This window comes from Lates calcarifer, linkage group LG4 (assembly GCF_001640805.2).
Source record: "Lates calcarifer isolate ASB-BC8 linkage group LG4, TLL_Latcal_v3, whole genome shotgun sequence".
In the NCBI taxonomy this organism is placed as follows: domain Eukaryota; kingdom Metazoa; phylum Chordata; class Actinopteri; family Centropomidae; genus Lates; species Lates calcarifer.
The window spans coordinates 8,472,974-8,490,660 of record NC_066836.1 but is presented as its reverse complement, the minus strand read 5'-3'; the positions used below and the strand labels follow the sequence as shown (position 1 = coordinate 8,490,660).

Sequence of the window (17,687 nt, the reverse complement as noted above, 5' to 3'; positions counted from 1 at the left end):
GACTTTAGATCCCTCAGGTCTTTCCAATTTTCAGTTTGTTTTATTGAATAACACAAACATGAAACATTTACAGAAACAGTATTTCATTGGACTGTTAGTTAACTAAACAGAAATAAGTATTTCTCTCTCTTTTTAAGGTTAGCAGAGGCTGAGCCGAAGGTTAAATACACTCCTGGTTTGCTGCTGGGGTACTTTCTAAATCTCAGGAGTGAGAAGAGAGGAAATTTATTTTTCATCCACACCCACTTTACATAATGACCCAAATGGGGTTATTTTCGCCTTCTGACCCAGTCTTTCTCAGTGCAGTTTCTGAAGCCGGCCAAGTTTGTAACATTACTAACAGCTTGTGTCTCATGCTCTTTCACGTCAATCTCTTAACGTATGTTTATTAATCATTCTCTTCTTCTACAGTGTAGTTACACAGTGAGCTCATACTTAAAGGTGATTTATCAAGGTTTATTGCCTAAACAACTATATTACTGATGTTGACCACACTGTATACCAAGTCTCTGAGATAGTTTTGTTAGAATAAAATTTAGGTTTTATGAATTTTAATGTTAATTTACAAACACTTTTACACAATACATTCACAATAGGTACAAAAAGGCAACTTTATAATCAATATATTAGGACTAAATCCTACTTCTTGCATTCAGGTATCATTAGGCAAATGGCTTACAAATTAGAATGTAATGACGTCTTAACTGAATTTATAAGTGAGGATCTTCACACAGTGGCCCTGTGTGGTGAAATAGCTGCATCACAGCAAATCAGTGATTGGTCTCTTCAACGCTCCCTCCAGTCCAACTGGGAACAAACTAGTCCTTGTTCTCAGCGTCCGCGTGAGCTCCAGCTATCTCTTGGCCTGCGGCGCGTACAAGAAGATGGCGCTGAAGGTGGAGAGGATCTCCCTGGCCTCTGTGGTGGCCAGCTGGCCTCCGGTCCTCACCAGACCCACGCGGTCCCCTTTCCTCAGGGGTAGGATCAGACTGAAGGACACCGTGCCGCCGCAGCCGCAGTCACCGCTGCCAGCCGTGCCCCGGTATTGGCCGACCGCGGGCCCCGACGAGCTCTGCAGCTTCTGGACACTGCGGTTAGACACTGACAGGACGGCCTCTACCCGGTCACCCTGCTTTGCGGTCAGCAGGCCTGAAATCAGGTATCTGCCATCCAGTGGGACAGTAAAGAGCCCTGTGGAGGTAAAACAAGGAAAGATGATGAGTCTGATGTATGATGAAATGATGCACTTTGTTGAATGGAAACAGATGTTTGTTACTCCTGGGCCCTATTTTTCTTCTTCTTCTGTGAAAGAAACTTGTTCCTTAGGTCAGATATAGAAAAATATAAATAAAATGGAAAGAAATGTAGGCTCATCCGCAGTTGCACAACAGATTGCCCAAAATTTAAATATGTTAGCATGAGATTTGAGAGGTGTGCTCATCCTCTGTGACCTACAATTTACCCACAACATCCTTTCCTGCATAGGTTCATGAAGACAGTGATGAGTATTTTCAGGGAAGTGTAATTCCAGCTTAAGCCACAGCTTTAAAGTTGTGGGCAGTAAAACCAAAACAATGAGCTGATATAGGCTAAAATGCTCTATAGAGCTTAGGGGTGGTACATAGTTGGGTGATAATGTGAATTCATCACTATGAGTGACCCTCTTTACATTACACAAAGTAATTTCACATATTGTTTGTATTACAATTTTAACTAGTGCAGCTTTAAGCTCCACATACACAATGCAGTAAAATAGGCTAAAATAAAGCTACTACAGAGAAGAACCTAATTTAATTTGCTTGGTCTGCAACAGGGTTTAGGTGTCAAGATAACATCCAGATGAATGCCAGGAGTTTCCCAGCAGAGCACTGCATTCTAACGAGCTGATCAGTGTTATTCCCTGCACCTGTCAGTATCAGTGGTTTTAATGTTGTGGCTGATCAGTCTATTTTGTGTGTGTGTGTGTGCTTTTGTATACCTGTGTGGGGACTGTAATGTCCACCATCATTGACCAGAACCCTGTTAAACCGAATGATGCCAAAATCTCCAGAGAAGGGCTGCTGCGTGAGGCCGGCAGAGAAGGAGGAGGGATCGGCAAAGGCGCTGTTGTCCACGGAAACTGGACCCAAAAACATGTGAGTCAGTGTCTCACTTCAAAGACAAATTACTACTTAATCCTCACTTCATTTCAAACTTTGAGCTAATTATTTTTATCCTTTTTTCTTTACCAATGCAGATACAAGAAAAGAGAGAGACAGAGAGATGATTTCCAGATTGATTTTACCTGGTGATTCAACTGGAGCTTGATACGTCGGGTTCCATGGCACCTTTGCTGCTATGGGAACTACAAGGTACAGATGGAGAAAGAGTTCATTATGTACCCCTACTGTCTATGACATTCAGTGTTAGTGTGCTTTTTCTGAGTCTGTCAGTAGCTGAAAAGAAAAAAACAAAATGCTCTTTGTTTCAGTCAATATAGGCATTATGTATTTCATCATCACCTAAGGTAACATTTGCCTTGCAGCCCAGGGAAAAAAAACGTTCTGCTAAGTGCCTGCAGACGAGCTAAGATCCTTCCACAGCCCGCCCACACCTCCTTAAACTAAACACATCCAGTTCCCACTCCCTCACACTCTAAAGCTATAAATTATTCACAGCTTTTCCAATTTTTTACACTGATGTGGTAGAATGGCAGAACCCTCAGACGCATGCGATACAACTCGATAACGAACTGTTACAATACCTTGGCGGCCGGTTGATTGAGGCTTGAAAGACACAGGCTGCAGAGGGAGATAGCCTGCAGAAGAAACAGATGAGAAACACATCATGTTTTATAATCATCTGAAGAGACGGGTTAGTGAATATTATTGCCAGAGGCGGTTGTTTGGTTTTCCATCTGAACCTTACGGCAAAACACTGTGGGATAGTTTCCCAAAGAGGGTATAAATTAAGACAAAACAGCTTACAGTGTAGACTGCATCATTTTGGTTTTATAAGGGCATTTTTGAGTCAGGCTGACTTTGGTTTTTGCTTTTTCAGGACGATGAGAGATTCAGGTGCAGTTTCCACAGAGCCTTGAAATGGACTCAAACCTGCAGGTATGTGCGCTGTTTGAGTTCCAAATAAAACCAACAAAGACACAAGTGAAGAGAAAAGATGATGTGAAATCCTTCAATTAAATATGTAAGGATAAATGAAAACTTGAAACAAATTTCGTGACTCAATACCAAAGCCTGAAGTTTTTATAATGAATATTGAACATGCATCTTAGACTAATAGGAATATACAGTACATGGCCTCTCCTCCCACACTATCCGTGAACAGTAACAATACAACTGACGTCTCTGATACTGTGCTGCCAAAACATGCCCATGAGAAAGCTAAAACAAAGCCTGTTTGGTTGTTTGTTGTTTGCCCTAATAATCCTATACGCAGTTAATTCAATCCAGAACTGGCTGAATTGGAGACTATCTGCTGTCTCTTTCCTGTTGGCCCCAGTTAAAAGACTTTTTGTTGTAGAATTCATACATGTGGGCAACGATAAAAACCAAAGTACACGGATAATTAAACCCTTGTTATGGGTTTCATGTGTGAAAATGGCTAAAAAGAACAAAGCAGAACCAGGCTCGGTTCCAGTTTTTGTCATTCTTGATTAGTTTAGATGACTATATCTGATGCGACTAGGAACTACTGAGAAGAGAAACATACACATTATGTCACATATGTGGTAATGGTGGCTCAGTCTAACCAGCATCACAGTGCCAGACGTGCTGTCATATGAGCGTCATAAAATCTCCTTCTTGTCACTGCAGCGATGACAGATTTCAGTCTCAGCATCGATTCATACACATGACAAGTGGACTCTGTGCTGGAGTAACGCCTGAGATTATAGCCTGCAAAATACAGTGTAGTTATTTAGTATATGTGAGCAATGTTCCCTCTAAGCTGCGCGCCTGTGCAATCGTGCACTGCTCCCATTTTCTCCACACACAGCAAAACTATGTAGTGACAGTGTGCACGTCTGATGTTGCTCACAGTGGTCCAAGGTATTCTCAGGGAGTTTGTGTGTATACTCAGACACATGAAAAATTAGGGGGAACATTGTATGTGAGGTGTTAATAAAATACTTACTGGGTACTTACTTACTGTAAACAGCTTTGTGTTTAAGAGGGATTCTACACTTATTGTAAAAAATAAGTATTATTTTTGGGTAAAAAGACACAAATAATGGAGAAAATGGAGTAAAAGTATTAATATAATAATATAATCAAATTAACAAGAGTATCATTTATTTAAACTTATTAGGCACTGTACCAACAAGAAATGTGGAAACATTTTTAAATATGATGTATGTTTTATTATAATATTATAATGTATTAGAGTTATGCTAGGGAACAAATCATTAGGGTGAGCATAGAAAGAAGGTTTTACCTCTTTACCATAAAATATTTAATGTTTTTTTTAAAAGTCTGTTAAACTGCTGGGGGCAGTTATAGAGTTTTGGGATACAGATGTAGGCTCCATCTGACAATCAAAACAACTGTATTTCAGTATTTCATTGGCATATGCACTGTAATTTGCAGGCTATAATTGAAAGCATTGCCAGATCCAGTTTTGTGCAATAAATCCATGTGACGAAACTGAAATGAGACTTAGCTTTGATTTTTGGTGTTCAGATAGAAAATAAGAGATTCATATCACCTATGAAAACAACCAGAGTGGAGTGTTTTCAGCTGCAGGGTGAATAGAGTCTAGGACATCAGCACTACTCACCTGGCGCTCCAGCAAAGCCTTTGACAGGCAAGTTAGACGAGTGGTCAGAGCCTCTCCGCACAGTCACCCTGCGGATGTACCCCGGAGGTCCAGCCTCGCCCGTCTCCACCACCGGCCTCACAGGAACCAGGGGGAGAGTGGGTTGGCCTGGTTGCTGGGGGGCGGAAGGCTGGCTCGGTGGACTGATCTTGATCGTGTGCGTGTTGGGCTGCACTGGTTGGCCGGGGATGTAAGGCTGCCTGGGGCTGGATGGCGGCGGTGGGATGATTAGAGGGATGTGGATTTGTTTTATTCTGGGTCTGGTCTGAGTTGTGTCTGGCAAAGAAGCTGGCCTCTCTGGTCTTAAGGTCATTCCTTGGGAAGAGAAAGAAAAAGAAACACAGAGATTGTAAATATATCAATTTGTGATTCACTTTCTAACCACTGAGCTAGAAAAGCCAGGTCACCTCATATAATCCGGCTGCAATTGCACAAGCCTCCAATACACGTTTTGTTTGCAAGTCCTACTTCCTCTCACATTCAGACCACATCCCACCCTTCTCTTGTGAAATCTCCTTAACAACTTGTTTTCTGATGACAGGCCAAATTAGGCCTGGCTTGCTCTGCACCTCTGAGCTTTTTGTTTTTTTCCAACCGGTACCATTATTACCGCTCATAAAAACAAAGCAGGCGGTCGGAGTGAGTTTTAGGCAACAAGAACCATCTGAACGGAAACCAGTTGGCCACTTGCCAGACCCCCCCGAGGGCACAGACGTCACCTGGGCCTCTATGGTGAGCGTAGAGACGCTGTGAGAGTGTCCCAGGGATAAATAACAAAAAATAATTACAGTACCTGCTTTATGTCAGCCCCTTCTCACAACCAGGTGTCAGACAGATTCGTGTCATGCTGTATTTAAGATCCAGTGAAGGGGTTTATATATTAAACGGCATGTTTGTTGCTTTGGGCACACACTGTATCTGTGGTGCCATTTCAACCTTGTGGGTGAGGATGGGCATAAATGGAGCCCATGTAACAGGATTACAGTAATGTCATTCAGCCAGACACACTTACATCAAGGAAATGACCACTTATTGCAAATGGTTACACAGTTAGAATTGTCGGAAAAGGCTTTGCTCTTTGGGGAAGCTCTCAAAGAGAACAAACAACAACAAAGATTCTTCAGGGAGAACAAGCATGTTAACTATTATACACAGAATTTAGAGATTGTTGTAAACAACAAAAGTTACTTGTCAGCAAAGCCATTAATACCAGAACCTTTAATGTATAAGGAAATTGGATTATTAAAAAGTGGTGCAGCAGCAAGCAGTGCAGATTTATATGCAGATATTTATAGGTAGGGGAATGGTGAGAATGCCAGGATATAAAGGTCACAGTGTGCAACTGTATGAATCTTATTGGATGTTACTGGTCAGCTAGTAGTCGATCAGCTCTCGTAACAATCGGCCATGGATGCTGAAACATGAGTATACCAGCCGACAGGCAATCATCTGGTGCCTGATCTGGCATAAGGCTCTAGTTATACCCAGCTCTGTGAGGCTGTGCTTCTGCACTGTGGTGGTTTAAAATGAATGCTAACGTCCACATAATAACAAAAATGTCAACATTCAGATGTTTAGTATGTTAGCATGCTAACATGGTCAATTAGCAAGACCAGCTGAGGTGGACATTTGAGGAACAGGTCTCTTTTGTTTGTTTCTCCTGCACTACTAGCACACACAAGGGGAAACGTATGTGCACGAGGAGAGAGAGGACACATCTCTGCTAATGTTATGCTAGTAAATGGTGGCTGTAACACACCAAGCAATATGCCAGCTTAAGGCAAGGAGGAATACTGCTAGCTAGCAAACACTGAACGATGCAGATTTACAAAAAGTAAAAAAAACCAACAAAAAAAAAAACACTGAATATAAAATTAACAGTGTTTTCAAAGTGAGCTCTGCAGGGTAGTATGATCTTAACTCTTGGTCCATTGCACTTTCTTTTCTTTTTTTATCAGCAGACGGACTTTGCTAATGAGGATTACCGACTGCAACTGAAAACTCCCACAGTACAGTTTGTATGGAAAAAGCTAGTCAGCGGACTTTAACTTAATTTTGTCAACCTTCTATCTCCACATTCAAGAATTCCACAGTGTACCTATAAAGGGCTTTGTAGCATCCTGATACTAAAACAATAATTTATCATGACTGTAAGTTCTGCCAAGGCCAACAACCTTATAATGAATGAAACTGCACATTCAGTCTTGCACTGAGGCAAAGTGATAAATATAAAACTACCTGAAAGCAATCGTATCACATTAGAGTCTGCTTCTACTTCTCTGGATTATGAAAGTAATCAGACACTCTGTTCTTATCAAATAAAACATCACCAACCATCAACAAAATTCTTCCGTCTTACTGCAAGTGATACCACAAGCCACTCAGAAACCACATGTATAATCAAAAACAAATTAAACCCAGCAATCATGTCGTACTGAGATAATCAGAAATCTCTTCTTCATTTCCTCCCTATGCCTCCTTCAGGACGCCGGTTGCCTGAGTGCATATTTCCCATGAGCTCTCAGCCTGTGTCTCACTGAGGGGGCAACCACAAAGTCGAGACGTGCACATACACAAGAGTGCTGGTGCAACCGAGAGAATCACCAAAACCAGATGTTATTGCTTACAACCAGATTGAGACACAGCTGGGGGAGGGATGCTTTAGTCACTGGAGCTTCCACAGATTTGGGTGACAGGGCGTGAGTGTTCAAAAAGTGTCTGAGAGCGTGGAGAAATATCACAGCAGACAAGTTGATCACACGATGGAAAATGGTGTCAGGGGCACAGAGCAGGGTGTGGTGGTTACATACATACAGTTACATACAGTAATGTGTCACTCTCAGTCTGGCATACATTTTTCTTTTTCCTTTCCTGGCTTTGCACATGGACACAATTTCACCCTCCACCCCATTTTCCTCCAGCGATATTAACGATGGGAGGCTCAAATTGTAGCACCGCAAGCCAGACCTCAGGGACTCCCATTGTGTATCTGGCTCCATTCTCCCCTGAAGACTTTCAGATGGGCTCCCGGGTCAGAGATGGAAACACCTCACCTCGCGGCTTCAGAAACATCTCTGGGGAAGCTGTTGCAGTCAAAGCGCCCCCCTCAAAATTCTGGTGCTGACTAAATATATACAGTGTGTGTGTGGCGGTGTCGAATACAATTTTCCATTCTTTCCCAACAGACACGCTTCGACTTCAAAAAAGCCTTTGATGTCTTGTTTTTTCTTGTATTCCCTCATCACAGTAGACAGTTAATCTTACTGCCTGTCTCTCCGATATAAAGTTAGAATGATCAATTGCAAAGCATTGATCCGTGACATCAAAGCGTTCATTTTATCCCTGGTTTAACAAAATTGCTTCTTTTTTTTTTTTTTTTCTGATGGCCCTGTCTGTCGATACATACTTACAGGACAGGGTGGAGGAAGAGGAGAAAGAGAAGTCCTCTGGCATTCTTGGAAGGACAAATTGGAAGAAAAAATTGGACAGAAGGAGAGAGTGGCGAGGGAGTAAGGGGAGAGCAGTTCAGAGATAAGAGAGCGAGAGAAGGAAACGACATGGAAGTGATTTGAGCTGGACTGGGATCACCTCCAAAAAAAGGAGGAGTAAGAAAAAAAACAGCTTGAGAATCAAATGCGAAAATTCAGCACAACAAGGCTGATTAGTCACTGTCTGCAAAAGGAACATCATGCTCAAGCTCTTTGAGAACAGAAGCACTTTCCATATTTCTGCATTTCCAATAACTTCTGCTTAGCACAAACTCTTCTTTCAAAATAACAAAATGCATCAGTGATAGGTTTTTAAATAATGCAGAGTCAGAGTCATTCCCAGCTCCCTATCGGAAAAGAAGACAGCAAGAGACATGTTGCGGTTCAGCTGTAGTAAACCTCCGCTGCAGCAGCTGCTGAGGACGAAGCAATGCCAACATTTTGCAACTGAAGTCACACAGTTCCATTCAGCAGTCACATTGAGTAAGGGCGAAGCTATTCCAGTTAATCTTTCAGTTATATTATTACAACACCTCATCTGTTCGCAGCCTCCTCGGGGTCCTCATATGACTGTGTGGAGACTATGAGCTCAAATGCAGAGAGGAAACATTTCAGTAGGCTCTAAACCACCACCACACCCACAGAAATGGGATTTTTCATGGAAACTTTATCTCTCTTGAAACTATCTCTTTTTTTCCCGAAATTTGAGGGAAACATTAAATCCTCAGCTTACTTCCCTCTCTTGTGGGATTTGAGACAGACTATGTCCACTAAAAGAAAGAATACGATCATATTTGCTCTTAGAGGAAAAGTTTAACACTTTGGAAAATATGTTTTCTTGCCTTCTTGCCAATAATTAGATGAGAATATTGATACCACTCTCATATCTGAATAGTAAATAGGAAGTTATCTCCAGCAACTGGCAAACTTAGCTTAGCGCAAAGTCTAGAAACAGCTAGCTGGGCTCTGTCCAAAATAACAAAATCCACCTTCCAGTACCTCAAATGGTCACTAATTAACACATTGTATCTTCTAAATCTAACTTGTTAATATATCTTATCTTGTTAAATCAATAAATTTCTACAAAAACAGGGCTCACAGTACTGCGGGTTATATGCCAAACTATTTCTCGACCAGGATCAGTTGCCAGATGACCATCAGAGACTCCAAGAACTTTCTGTTAATTTGTGAGATTTAAAGATGAAGGTTTTGTTACCTTTGGACAGAGCCAGTCTACCGGTCTCCAAACTTTGTGCTAAGCTAATTAGCTAGCCATTGGCAATAGCTTTCTATTTGCTGTTCAGACATGCGAGTGGTATCAATCTTCTCATCTTACTCTCAGCAAGAACACAGATAAGCATATTTCCACTACCATTTTAATGTCTGCACTAACAGACAGAGTTTGTACAAAGATAGGAAAGAAGGGAAATAGCTAGATAACCCTACTAGCACCTCTAAAGCTCAACCAAGGTGTAAAAATGACATATTAGTCTTTGTTTGTTTGTACCCCCACCCCCCAAAAAGATATAATGTGTCCCAGTGTTTATGCCAAGCTACTGGCTGCTGCTGGTGGCTGCATACTTGGCGTACATACAGACGTGAGTGCTATCAAGCTTTTCTCAATACCTCTCACCTAACTGTTGTGGAAAAAAGTAAATAAGCATATTTCCCAACAACATTTCTGTTACATATACTCACTCTCAGAAATGAAAGCTAGAAACTATTATTATATAAACAACACTCATAAAGTGAGATCCCTGACAAACATCTTTCACAATCCTGCTGCAGTGCGCACAGTTCTGTCTAATTTAATGCTGGGCAGCAGTGCAGTATAATGTTCCATGAAATCAAATATCACAGTTTGGAAATAACAGGCCATATTTGGCAATGAGTGAAATGGAATACAAAATGCCTTCATGCACTCCACAATCATTAATCCATCCACCTCCCATTTCTCATCAGGTCGCTATCATACCATTGTTTTGGATGGTGGTTTAAAAAAGGGAGGCACCAGTGGTGGGGCCCCAGTCATGACATCACAGCTGAGGGTAGTTGAAGCATCTGGTCCTGGGTGTGGAGCCCTGCTTCTCCCCTCTCCATCAAGACTGGCTCCAGCAGTGAGTCAGGGCCCTTAATGAGGACCAGACTCCACACATCAGGCTGAGGTCACCCTACGGGAATCTCTGGAGGTTGGTATGTGTACATGTGTATGGAGAAAGAGAGCAGGGAGGGAGGTGTATTGTGTGTGAGACTGTGCATGTGTGCTGAGAGACTTGGCACTGAGGTCGAGGTCTGCAGTTTTGTGGCATGAGTAAAAAAAAGCGATGTCATGGTGCAAGACAGAAGACCTCACAACTCACCATGTTCATAAAGGGAGTGGGCAAGATGGAAAAGTCAGCAAGGGTGTTCTGACATTTACATAAGGGAGCAATGAGGCACGAAACAGTGCAAGTAAATTATTAGAGCAGTTAGGAGGGGCTGAGACTGAAATATAAACTGAGCTTGGCATGTAACAATTTAAGATTCAGTTTACCTGTCCCATTCCTAACATTAAAACTGGGGAATTCTTAGGACTACATGAATCTAAGTCACAGGAAGTTTCTAATGTGGGCCTCTGCCTCTTGGTGCTGGGACAGATTGAATGACATACTCTAGGCAAGCACGGGAGGCCCAGTGAACTTGTGTCCTCCCACTCCGGGAAATACCCTGTGGCCACTCATGGGATCTGATCCTTCCTTCGAAGCCCCCATATAAACCAAGCAAGCAGAATGCATTATATGGGGGATTATCTTCAGGAACAGTTTGTGTTTACACAGATGTTAATCTCACTTGATAAGTTAAAGGTTAGGGAGGAAACTGAAAAAGATTGTGTGTATTTAGTTAGTATATCTTTATCCAGCTTCATTTGGCTCATTTCAGTGTTGGACTGATATGGGAATCCACTGAATGCAGTATAACCAATAGACTTTTAAGCAGCAAACCCTTTTCATTACGGTGTTGTACTTAACCTGTCAATCTCACTCTTTTGCTGCCCAGCCGTTCACCTGAAAGCTTTAGTGTTACTTGCTGCTTCTGCCTCTGCTGTTCACACAGCCTAACTTTTTAAATCTTACTTTTATGCTCATTTCACACAGCAGCTGTCCAGGTTATTCAGAGGTGAGAAGGTAGGCAGAAAAGTTTGAACAGCTACCTCTGTCATTCATTTTTTGTGTGTACAATTATAAATGTCTTCCAGGAAAGCCTCCCCTAAGTGTGGACTGTTATCCTCATTTGAATGATTATTGTGCCTTGCCCCTCTGACAGCAAACTTTTCAGTCTGCTTTCAAGTGTGGCGGCTCAAAAGTCAGTAAAAGCATGTTTGCCCTCCTAAAGTTTGGATGACACCATGTACAAACTGCTGTTATTTGCAAGCATACCCTGGCCTTGAGTCTAGGTTTCCCCATAGGGAAATTTATCATTGTCACTCCCCATTCTCTGTTCTGTTGAGCTTTCTGCTTCCTTTGGGGAGTGACCACAACAGAACAGACACCAAAATATTAATGTTGTACAATGATGTCATGAATGCATCATTAAACCACTGACTCACCTGGCTCTTTGGCGGTGATGTCTTTCAAAACATGTTTGGCCATCCCAGACAGCTGTGTCTGGAACTTCTGCAAGGAATTCTGCAGTGCAATGATGTCTGCACCATGATTTCCACAGGTGACATTCAACCTGTGGACACAGTCCCGCAGACCAGCAATATGTCTCTCCAGCCCATCTTTTAGCTCTTTGATGTTAGTGGAAACGCCATCTAACCTGCCACAAACTTTTTCAAGTCTGGTCACTCGTCCATCCACAGCAGAAATGCCATCAGAAATGCCCTGTGTGTTCTGTTTACATTGACGCAGTTCAGATGACACCTGTTTACTGAGCGTATCAAGCCTGTTCTCCAGATCCTCCACCTGACGTCTGGTGTCATCTGCTTGACCACCGGGTACTGCGATGACTGATGCCTGGGTGTCCCATGCTGGACTCCCAGTGCCACTGTGCTGTGCATGGCAGCATGTTGAGTTTATTATGTTCATATCCTGATTGTATTTGCTCAAGGAGTCACCTAACCCTGTCACAGCACCAGCCAGGCCAAGCACATTATCTTGGAGATTGATCAATCCTTTCTGGAAGTCGTCTATTGTCTTGGCATGTCTCTCATTTCCAACTGACTGCCTTTCAACAAGGTTCTCCAGTTGCCTGAGCTTGTCTGTGTTGGTACTGACATCTGTGTTAAGAACATCCAAGTCATTTCTATACCGGATTAGGTCCTTCAAAATGTTTTCTAGGCCATTCGGTGAGGGTGCTGAACTTATTGCACCTACAGAAATTCCTTGGCCCGAACATCCTGCAGAGCACAACTCTCCAACAGCATTGACCTTATCATCCAAACCTTGGAGGAGGAACTTGTTGTTGTTGACCTCTGCCTGGATGGCATCCATGGAGTCACCAAACATCCCTGGGAATGAATTGTTGCTCATTTCTACCAGCATGTTTGTAAACTGGTCCTCCATGCTGTTCAGACGCTCATCCAGAAGCTGTCGAAGTGCTGCAACTTCTTCTGAAATTGTGCGGGTGAGTTTTTCTTCAATGTAGAAACAGTGAGTCTCTGCATTTTGTTCTGTGATGTTGACACGTGCCTCCAGCTCCTCAATCAATGCGCTGAAATCATTGTCTTCCTGAGGTGCAGACAGGTGCGCCAGCTCATTGTCAATGCGGACATTCAGGATGCGGTGAGCCTCTGCAATACGATCAATCTCACGCCACATGTCTTTGTGGTCACTATGATCCTCTTCCTCCTTGGATGGATCTGTCTGCCTTTGAGTTCTTATAGGTCCATCTGCGGCAGCCATGTCCAGACGTAATGCCCGAATCTCCTTTCTCAGGTCAGCCTCCTTAGTGTTTACCAGCTTGGTCAGGCTGACCAAGCCTTGGTCACGACTGTCTTCACAGGTCTTCTGCAAGGTCTGGATCTTGTCATTGCATGAGCTTTGTAGCTTGGCCATCTGTTCCTCCACATTCTGATCAAGCTCCTTCTTCAGCTTTTCAAATTTTCCATCAATGTAGGTCTGTATAACATCAAACTCAGCTATGGCTGGAGTCTGAGATTGAGAAGCATCCATCAGGACACGAATCTGCCCCTCATGACTTGTCATGGTTCCTCTTAGGTCTTCCAAAGCTTCATCCTTACTTTTCAGTGCATTGTTGATATCATCCAAACGGGCCATTATTTTTTCAATGGCTTTGTCTCCAGCAATCCCACCTCTGGTAGCCTGATGACCATCTAGCACTGCTGCGCTCTCCTCTGTGCCTGCGGTTGTAGCACTGTCTGGTGGACGCATGTTGTTAAGAAGTGTCACCAGCATCTGCTTTGTGTCTTCCTGCAGGTCTGTGCGTATGTTGGCAGTTAACCCTGACAAAGCAGACTGGAGATCCAGGACTGTCTGAGAGAGGCGTTGAACTTCACCTTCCAGAAGATGCATCTTATATGTCCCACCATGCCTCGTCTCATGGTGCTCTGTCTCTCTCCGCTCTGGCCCTATAATCACAGAATAAGTTAACCATTTTTTATAAACAAATACAAACAAATGATTCTGTCTTCTATGAACAGAATGGTTTAGCAGTCTAGTATAAATTGACAAAAACACCTTTGGCAGAACAGAAAAGGGTTTCTTACTCTGTGTGTGTCTGGTTGTATGTCCAGGATTTTGTGGGAGGTAAGGCTGTGTTCCCTGTACTGTTTGTCGATCTGGAGGTGGTTTTAAATCTTTACAGTCTGGACCTTGGTAACCAGGGCAGCATCTCCACTCTAACTCTGTGACTTTCTTGTAGGCAATCTTGTATGTGGGTCGAAACCGAGTCTGATATCTGCAAAAAAAAGGCAGAGTAATCAATACTTTTTGTTCCTCAAACCTTAAGCAAATTTGAATATGAAATGGGTAACACTGAGCTTTATGTCCATGCTAAAACTCAGATCAAATTGTTATCAGTGTTATTCCTGTCTTTTTGCAAAAATGTGTTGTTTGTTCACGCAAGAGCTACTCTGCTGCTCCAAAAAGAAGAAACTGTCCCAATGATATATATTTTCATTGGGAACTGTTGACTCCTGCTTTCACCAAAGTGTCTGCTTTTTCCCCAGTACATGAACATTTAAGGCCAAGGCAAACAGTTTCCAAAGAAACAATAGATGACATCACTTCCCTGAAGGCAGGGGTCATGTCATGCAGAACATCTGGAAAGTTAATGTCTGAAACAATCATCTTTGCACATTTCCCAACTATCACCCTCACTGATACCACTGTTCTAGATTGATAAATGGAGAAGAAGGAAACCTAAAACCTGTGGGACAATAACACTTCAAAGTCTGACTGAATTCAACAATGTGTACTTAAATCTCACACTAACATGATATAATATGAAGCCAATACTGTATGACATAACTTAGAAATGGAAAAACCAGAGGTGTCCGTTCCCACTGCCAGCTCTTCTTGCTCTACACAGAAACTTGGAAACATGTGTCTGTGACCTAAGAATTATCAGTTTCCATGGATCTTTTCCACATCACAGTGGCTCTTGTGCATGTGTGTGTGAGAGAGAGAGTGGATCACAAAGCTAACCACACATAGCATGTTATGTTTCACAACTCATAATGATTCACAAAGTAAAAATATATTACATTGCAACACAATATCTTCCTGCACAGACTTACTGACAACTGTTACTCACTAATTACTGGTGCGGATACTCCCATTTACAGCAATCAATTACTGATGAACTTAATGATCTGTTTATCTTAAAAGTCCAGATGTGGGTTTAAATCAAACTGTGTGTTGCTTGAAAATGATTTGTTAACATATCAAAGTCAGAGGGAAGGAAAATAATAATGGTTATGAGAAAAGCCCAGACTGACAGAAATACATGCCATACGGTAACACTGATTGTAACATCTTAAAATACACACAAGAAATTTATTTTGTAATGTATCTGTAAATATTTGAATGGGACATAATACATAATAAATCGTCTGCACCACTCCCAACTATTTATCTGCAGAGTCATTAATTCAGCACTGAAGTGTGGAGTGCAGCTCCTGAATACAACTTAGATGAGATTTTTTTTTATGTACTCTCCAGATGAAATGATAGCAAAGTTTATTATTTACCCATAATGATGATGGAAGCTACAACAGGGCATGGATTTATGTTACACTGAGGGCCACACACCTGCTGATGAAGAATCAACAGCTGTGAGCCATCTGTTAGTATATGATAACACATATTCCAACAGTAGATGAATCTAGAATATGCAGATTTAGAGATTTAGAGACAGATTTGTTCCAGAGGTGTAAATAATTTGTTTAACCATTGGTATATGGAGTCAAAGAAACTCAGTTTTCTGGAGCCAAAAAATGTGTTTTCTTTGGGACCATGTCACTGTTGTGTTGGAAGTAGAGCCTGTATGTTGTCCCAGAGAAGACACAGAGGTGTGTTAAGGGAAGTGAAGTAGGTTGGTTGGAAATGGTATTGTTGGTTAGTGAATGTTGTTTGTTGGAAGGTAATTTTGGCTAACTATAACCGTAACTTAATCTGGCTCTCTAGGGTTGGAATGAAATTCCGGGGCTTGGCAGAAGCTTCAGGTGGAAGAAAAGTTTGTTTCCACTTACCTTAACCTGAACCTAACATCATCCGCCTAAACAGTCATCAGTGTGTACTCCCTACGCCTTAGAATCTAATGTTTACCTTGGTTCTAGTCTTAGTCATCTTAAGGCCGTTTAACCATTTGCCTCCTCAGTGATCTTTTAACTTGCTGGAAAAGCTGTACATTTTTGGTTCTGCCAGCTGAGTTTCTTCAGTCACCATGAAACATTTCTGCCTCCTGGTCTCTCCTTCAAAGAAACATTTTGTATCGGAACTCCGGTCTGTCTCATACATCTAAACATGCACCCTCAACCCTGTCCCTTTGCTCCCCCGGATGCTCACGTCACTTGTTGCTGGCAGTTGGGCTGGTAGGCTGGGCAGGGGGCCACCACGGGCTCCTGGAAGCTCTCCACACTCCCCTGCACGGCGCAGCTCACGTTCTTGTGCACCACATAGGCGCACCAGTTCCTGAGGAGAGGAGAGGAGAGGCAGAAATAAACAAGAACTCCAAGAGGATCTGTAAGAAGTGTTTTTTATAGAGGAGCACTGTGCAAACATCACAGAAAATAGCTGGGCTTTGTTGTAATTCGGCAAGAGAAATATCATAATTAGGTCCATATGCTTCTCTGAACTTTCCTACAGGGTGCGTCATTACAGGGATGTTTTCTTCCTCTTTTTCTCCTTTATCAGGAAACAACTGCAAATGCACTAATGGTCTCTTGTAGATGAGAGATTGGAGAAATCACTGACATTCCAGCGCTTATCTGGATCTTATCACCTCTGGCCACACTGGAAAACTCGAGTCAAATTTAGTCACAGGCTGATAAAGGCACAGTGAATGTACGCCGGCTACATTATGACCATAAGAGGCTAAATCTTCCACCGATCTGGGGTCATTCTGATCGATGAGAAGTGTGGAAGTTATCGCATTTTTATTGGCGACTCCTCAACAAAGGCGCACAGCTTTCACTTTCAGGAAAAGTGGGGATTAAAGAAACCCACGAGAGATTGTTTACAGAAGCTTATACAAAAGACAGAGAAATTTAAATGGTTCGGAACAAAACCATAAAACCCCTCATTACTTACCTATTTCTGTGTCTGTGCACCACTCCAGTGTATGCGGACCCTTGGAACAGGTCGTAAGAGGAGGGAGACCCGTAAGTGAAGTGAAAGTTTAAAAACAGTGTGAAAACTGTCCACCGCCAATCCATCTCTCCATGCCTGTAATTCATACTTAGCAAACGCCTCAGAATAAATATCCCTAACAGAGAAAAAAGAGCTGGGGTTGCTCTGTTATTATCATGCGCGATGTTCCCAAACGCAAGTCACATTGCCCCAGTGACTGAACCAACTCCAACAACTCAACTTTTTGGGGAAGTCCACATTCACTGCAGCTCCCGTGGAGTGACGTTCAGGGCCCACACCCTCTTCCCAAAAAACTCAGACGAGGAAAAAAAAACTCCCACCCCCCTAATAGATGTTTGAGTTTGTGGTATAAAGTTTTTCTTTAATTAAATCTTAGAAAGTGTAGAGTCATTAATGAATGGGAGAGGTTTAAGAGGATGTTGCCACTGAAAAATGAATTTGGGATACATCTTGATTAAGTCTTTGTCAGCCAACAGCCATTAATTCACACCTCACTGATGAACATTAGGAGGATAATGTCTTTTGAATGGAGCCTCCAGTGTTGAAAGAGGTGTGTGCAGTGTTAGTGTTGATG

General features: G+C 42.4%; 1 protein-coding gene across 1 annotated transcript; it reads right to left on the bottom strand.

Moving 5' to 3' along the window:
- Window positions 1-20: 20 nt before the first annotated feature.
- On the bottom strand, window positions 21-17,364 carry emilin2a (elastin microfibril interfacer 2a). Its single transcript, XM_018676220.2, has 9 exons — window positions 17,054-17,364; window positions 16,310-16,435; window positions 14,008-14,198; window positions 11,887-13,869; window positions 4,774-5,127; window positions 2,744-2,797; window positions 2,285-2,344; window positions 1,979-2,119; window positions 21-1,191 (listed from the first exon to the last, which is right to left on the bottom strand). Exons 1-9 carry the CDS (start codon window positions 17,197-17,199, stop codon window positions 854-856), a joined length of 3,393 nt encoding a protein of 1,130 aa, XP_018531736.1. The 5' UTR covers window positions 17,200-17,364; the 3' UTR covers window positions 21-853.
- Window positions 17,365-17,687: the final 323 nt, after the last annotated feature.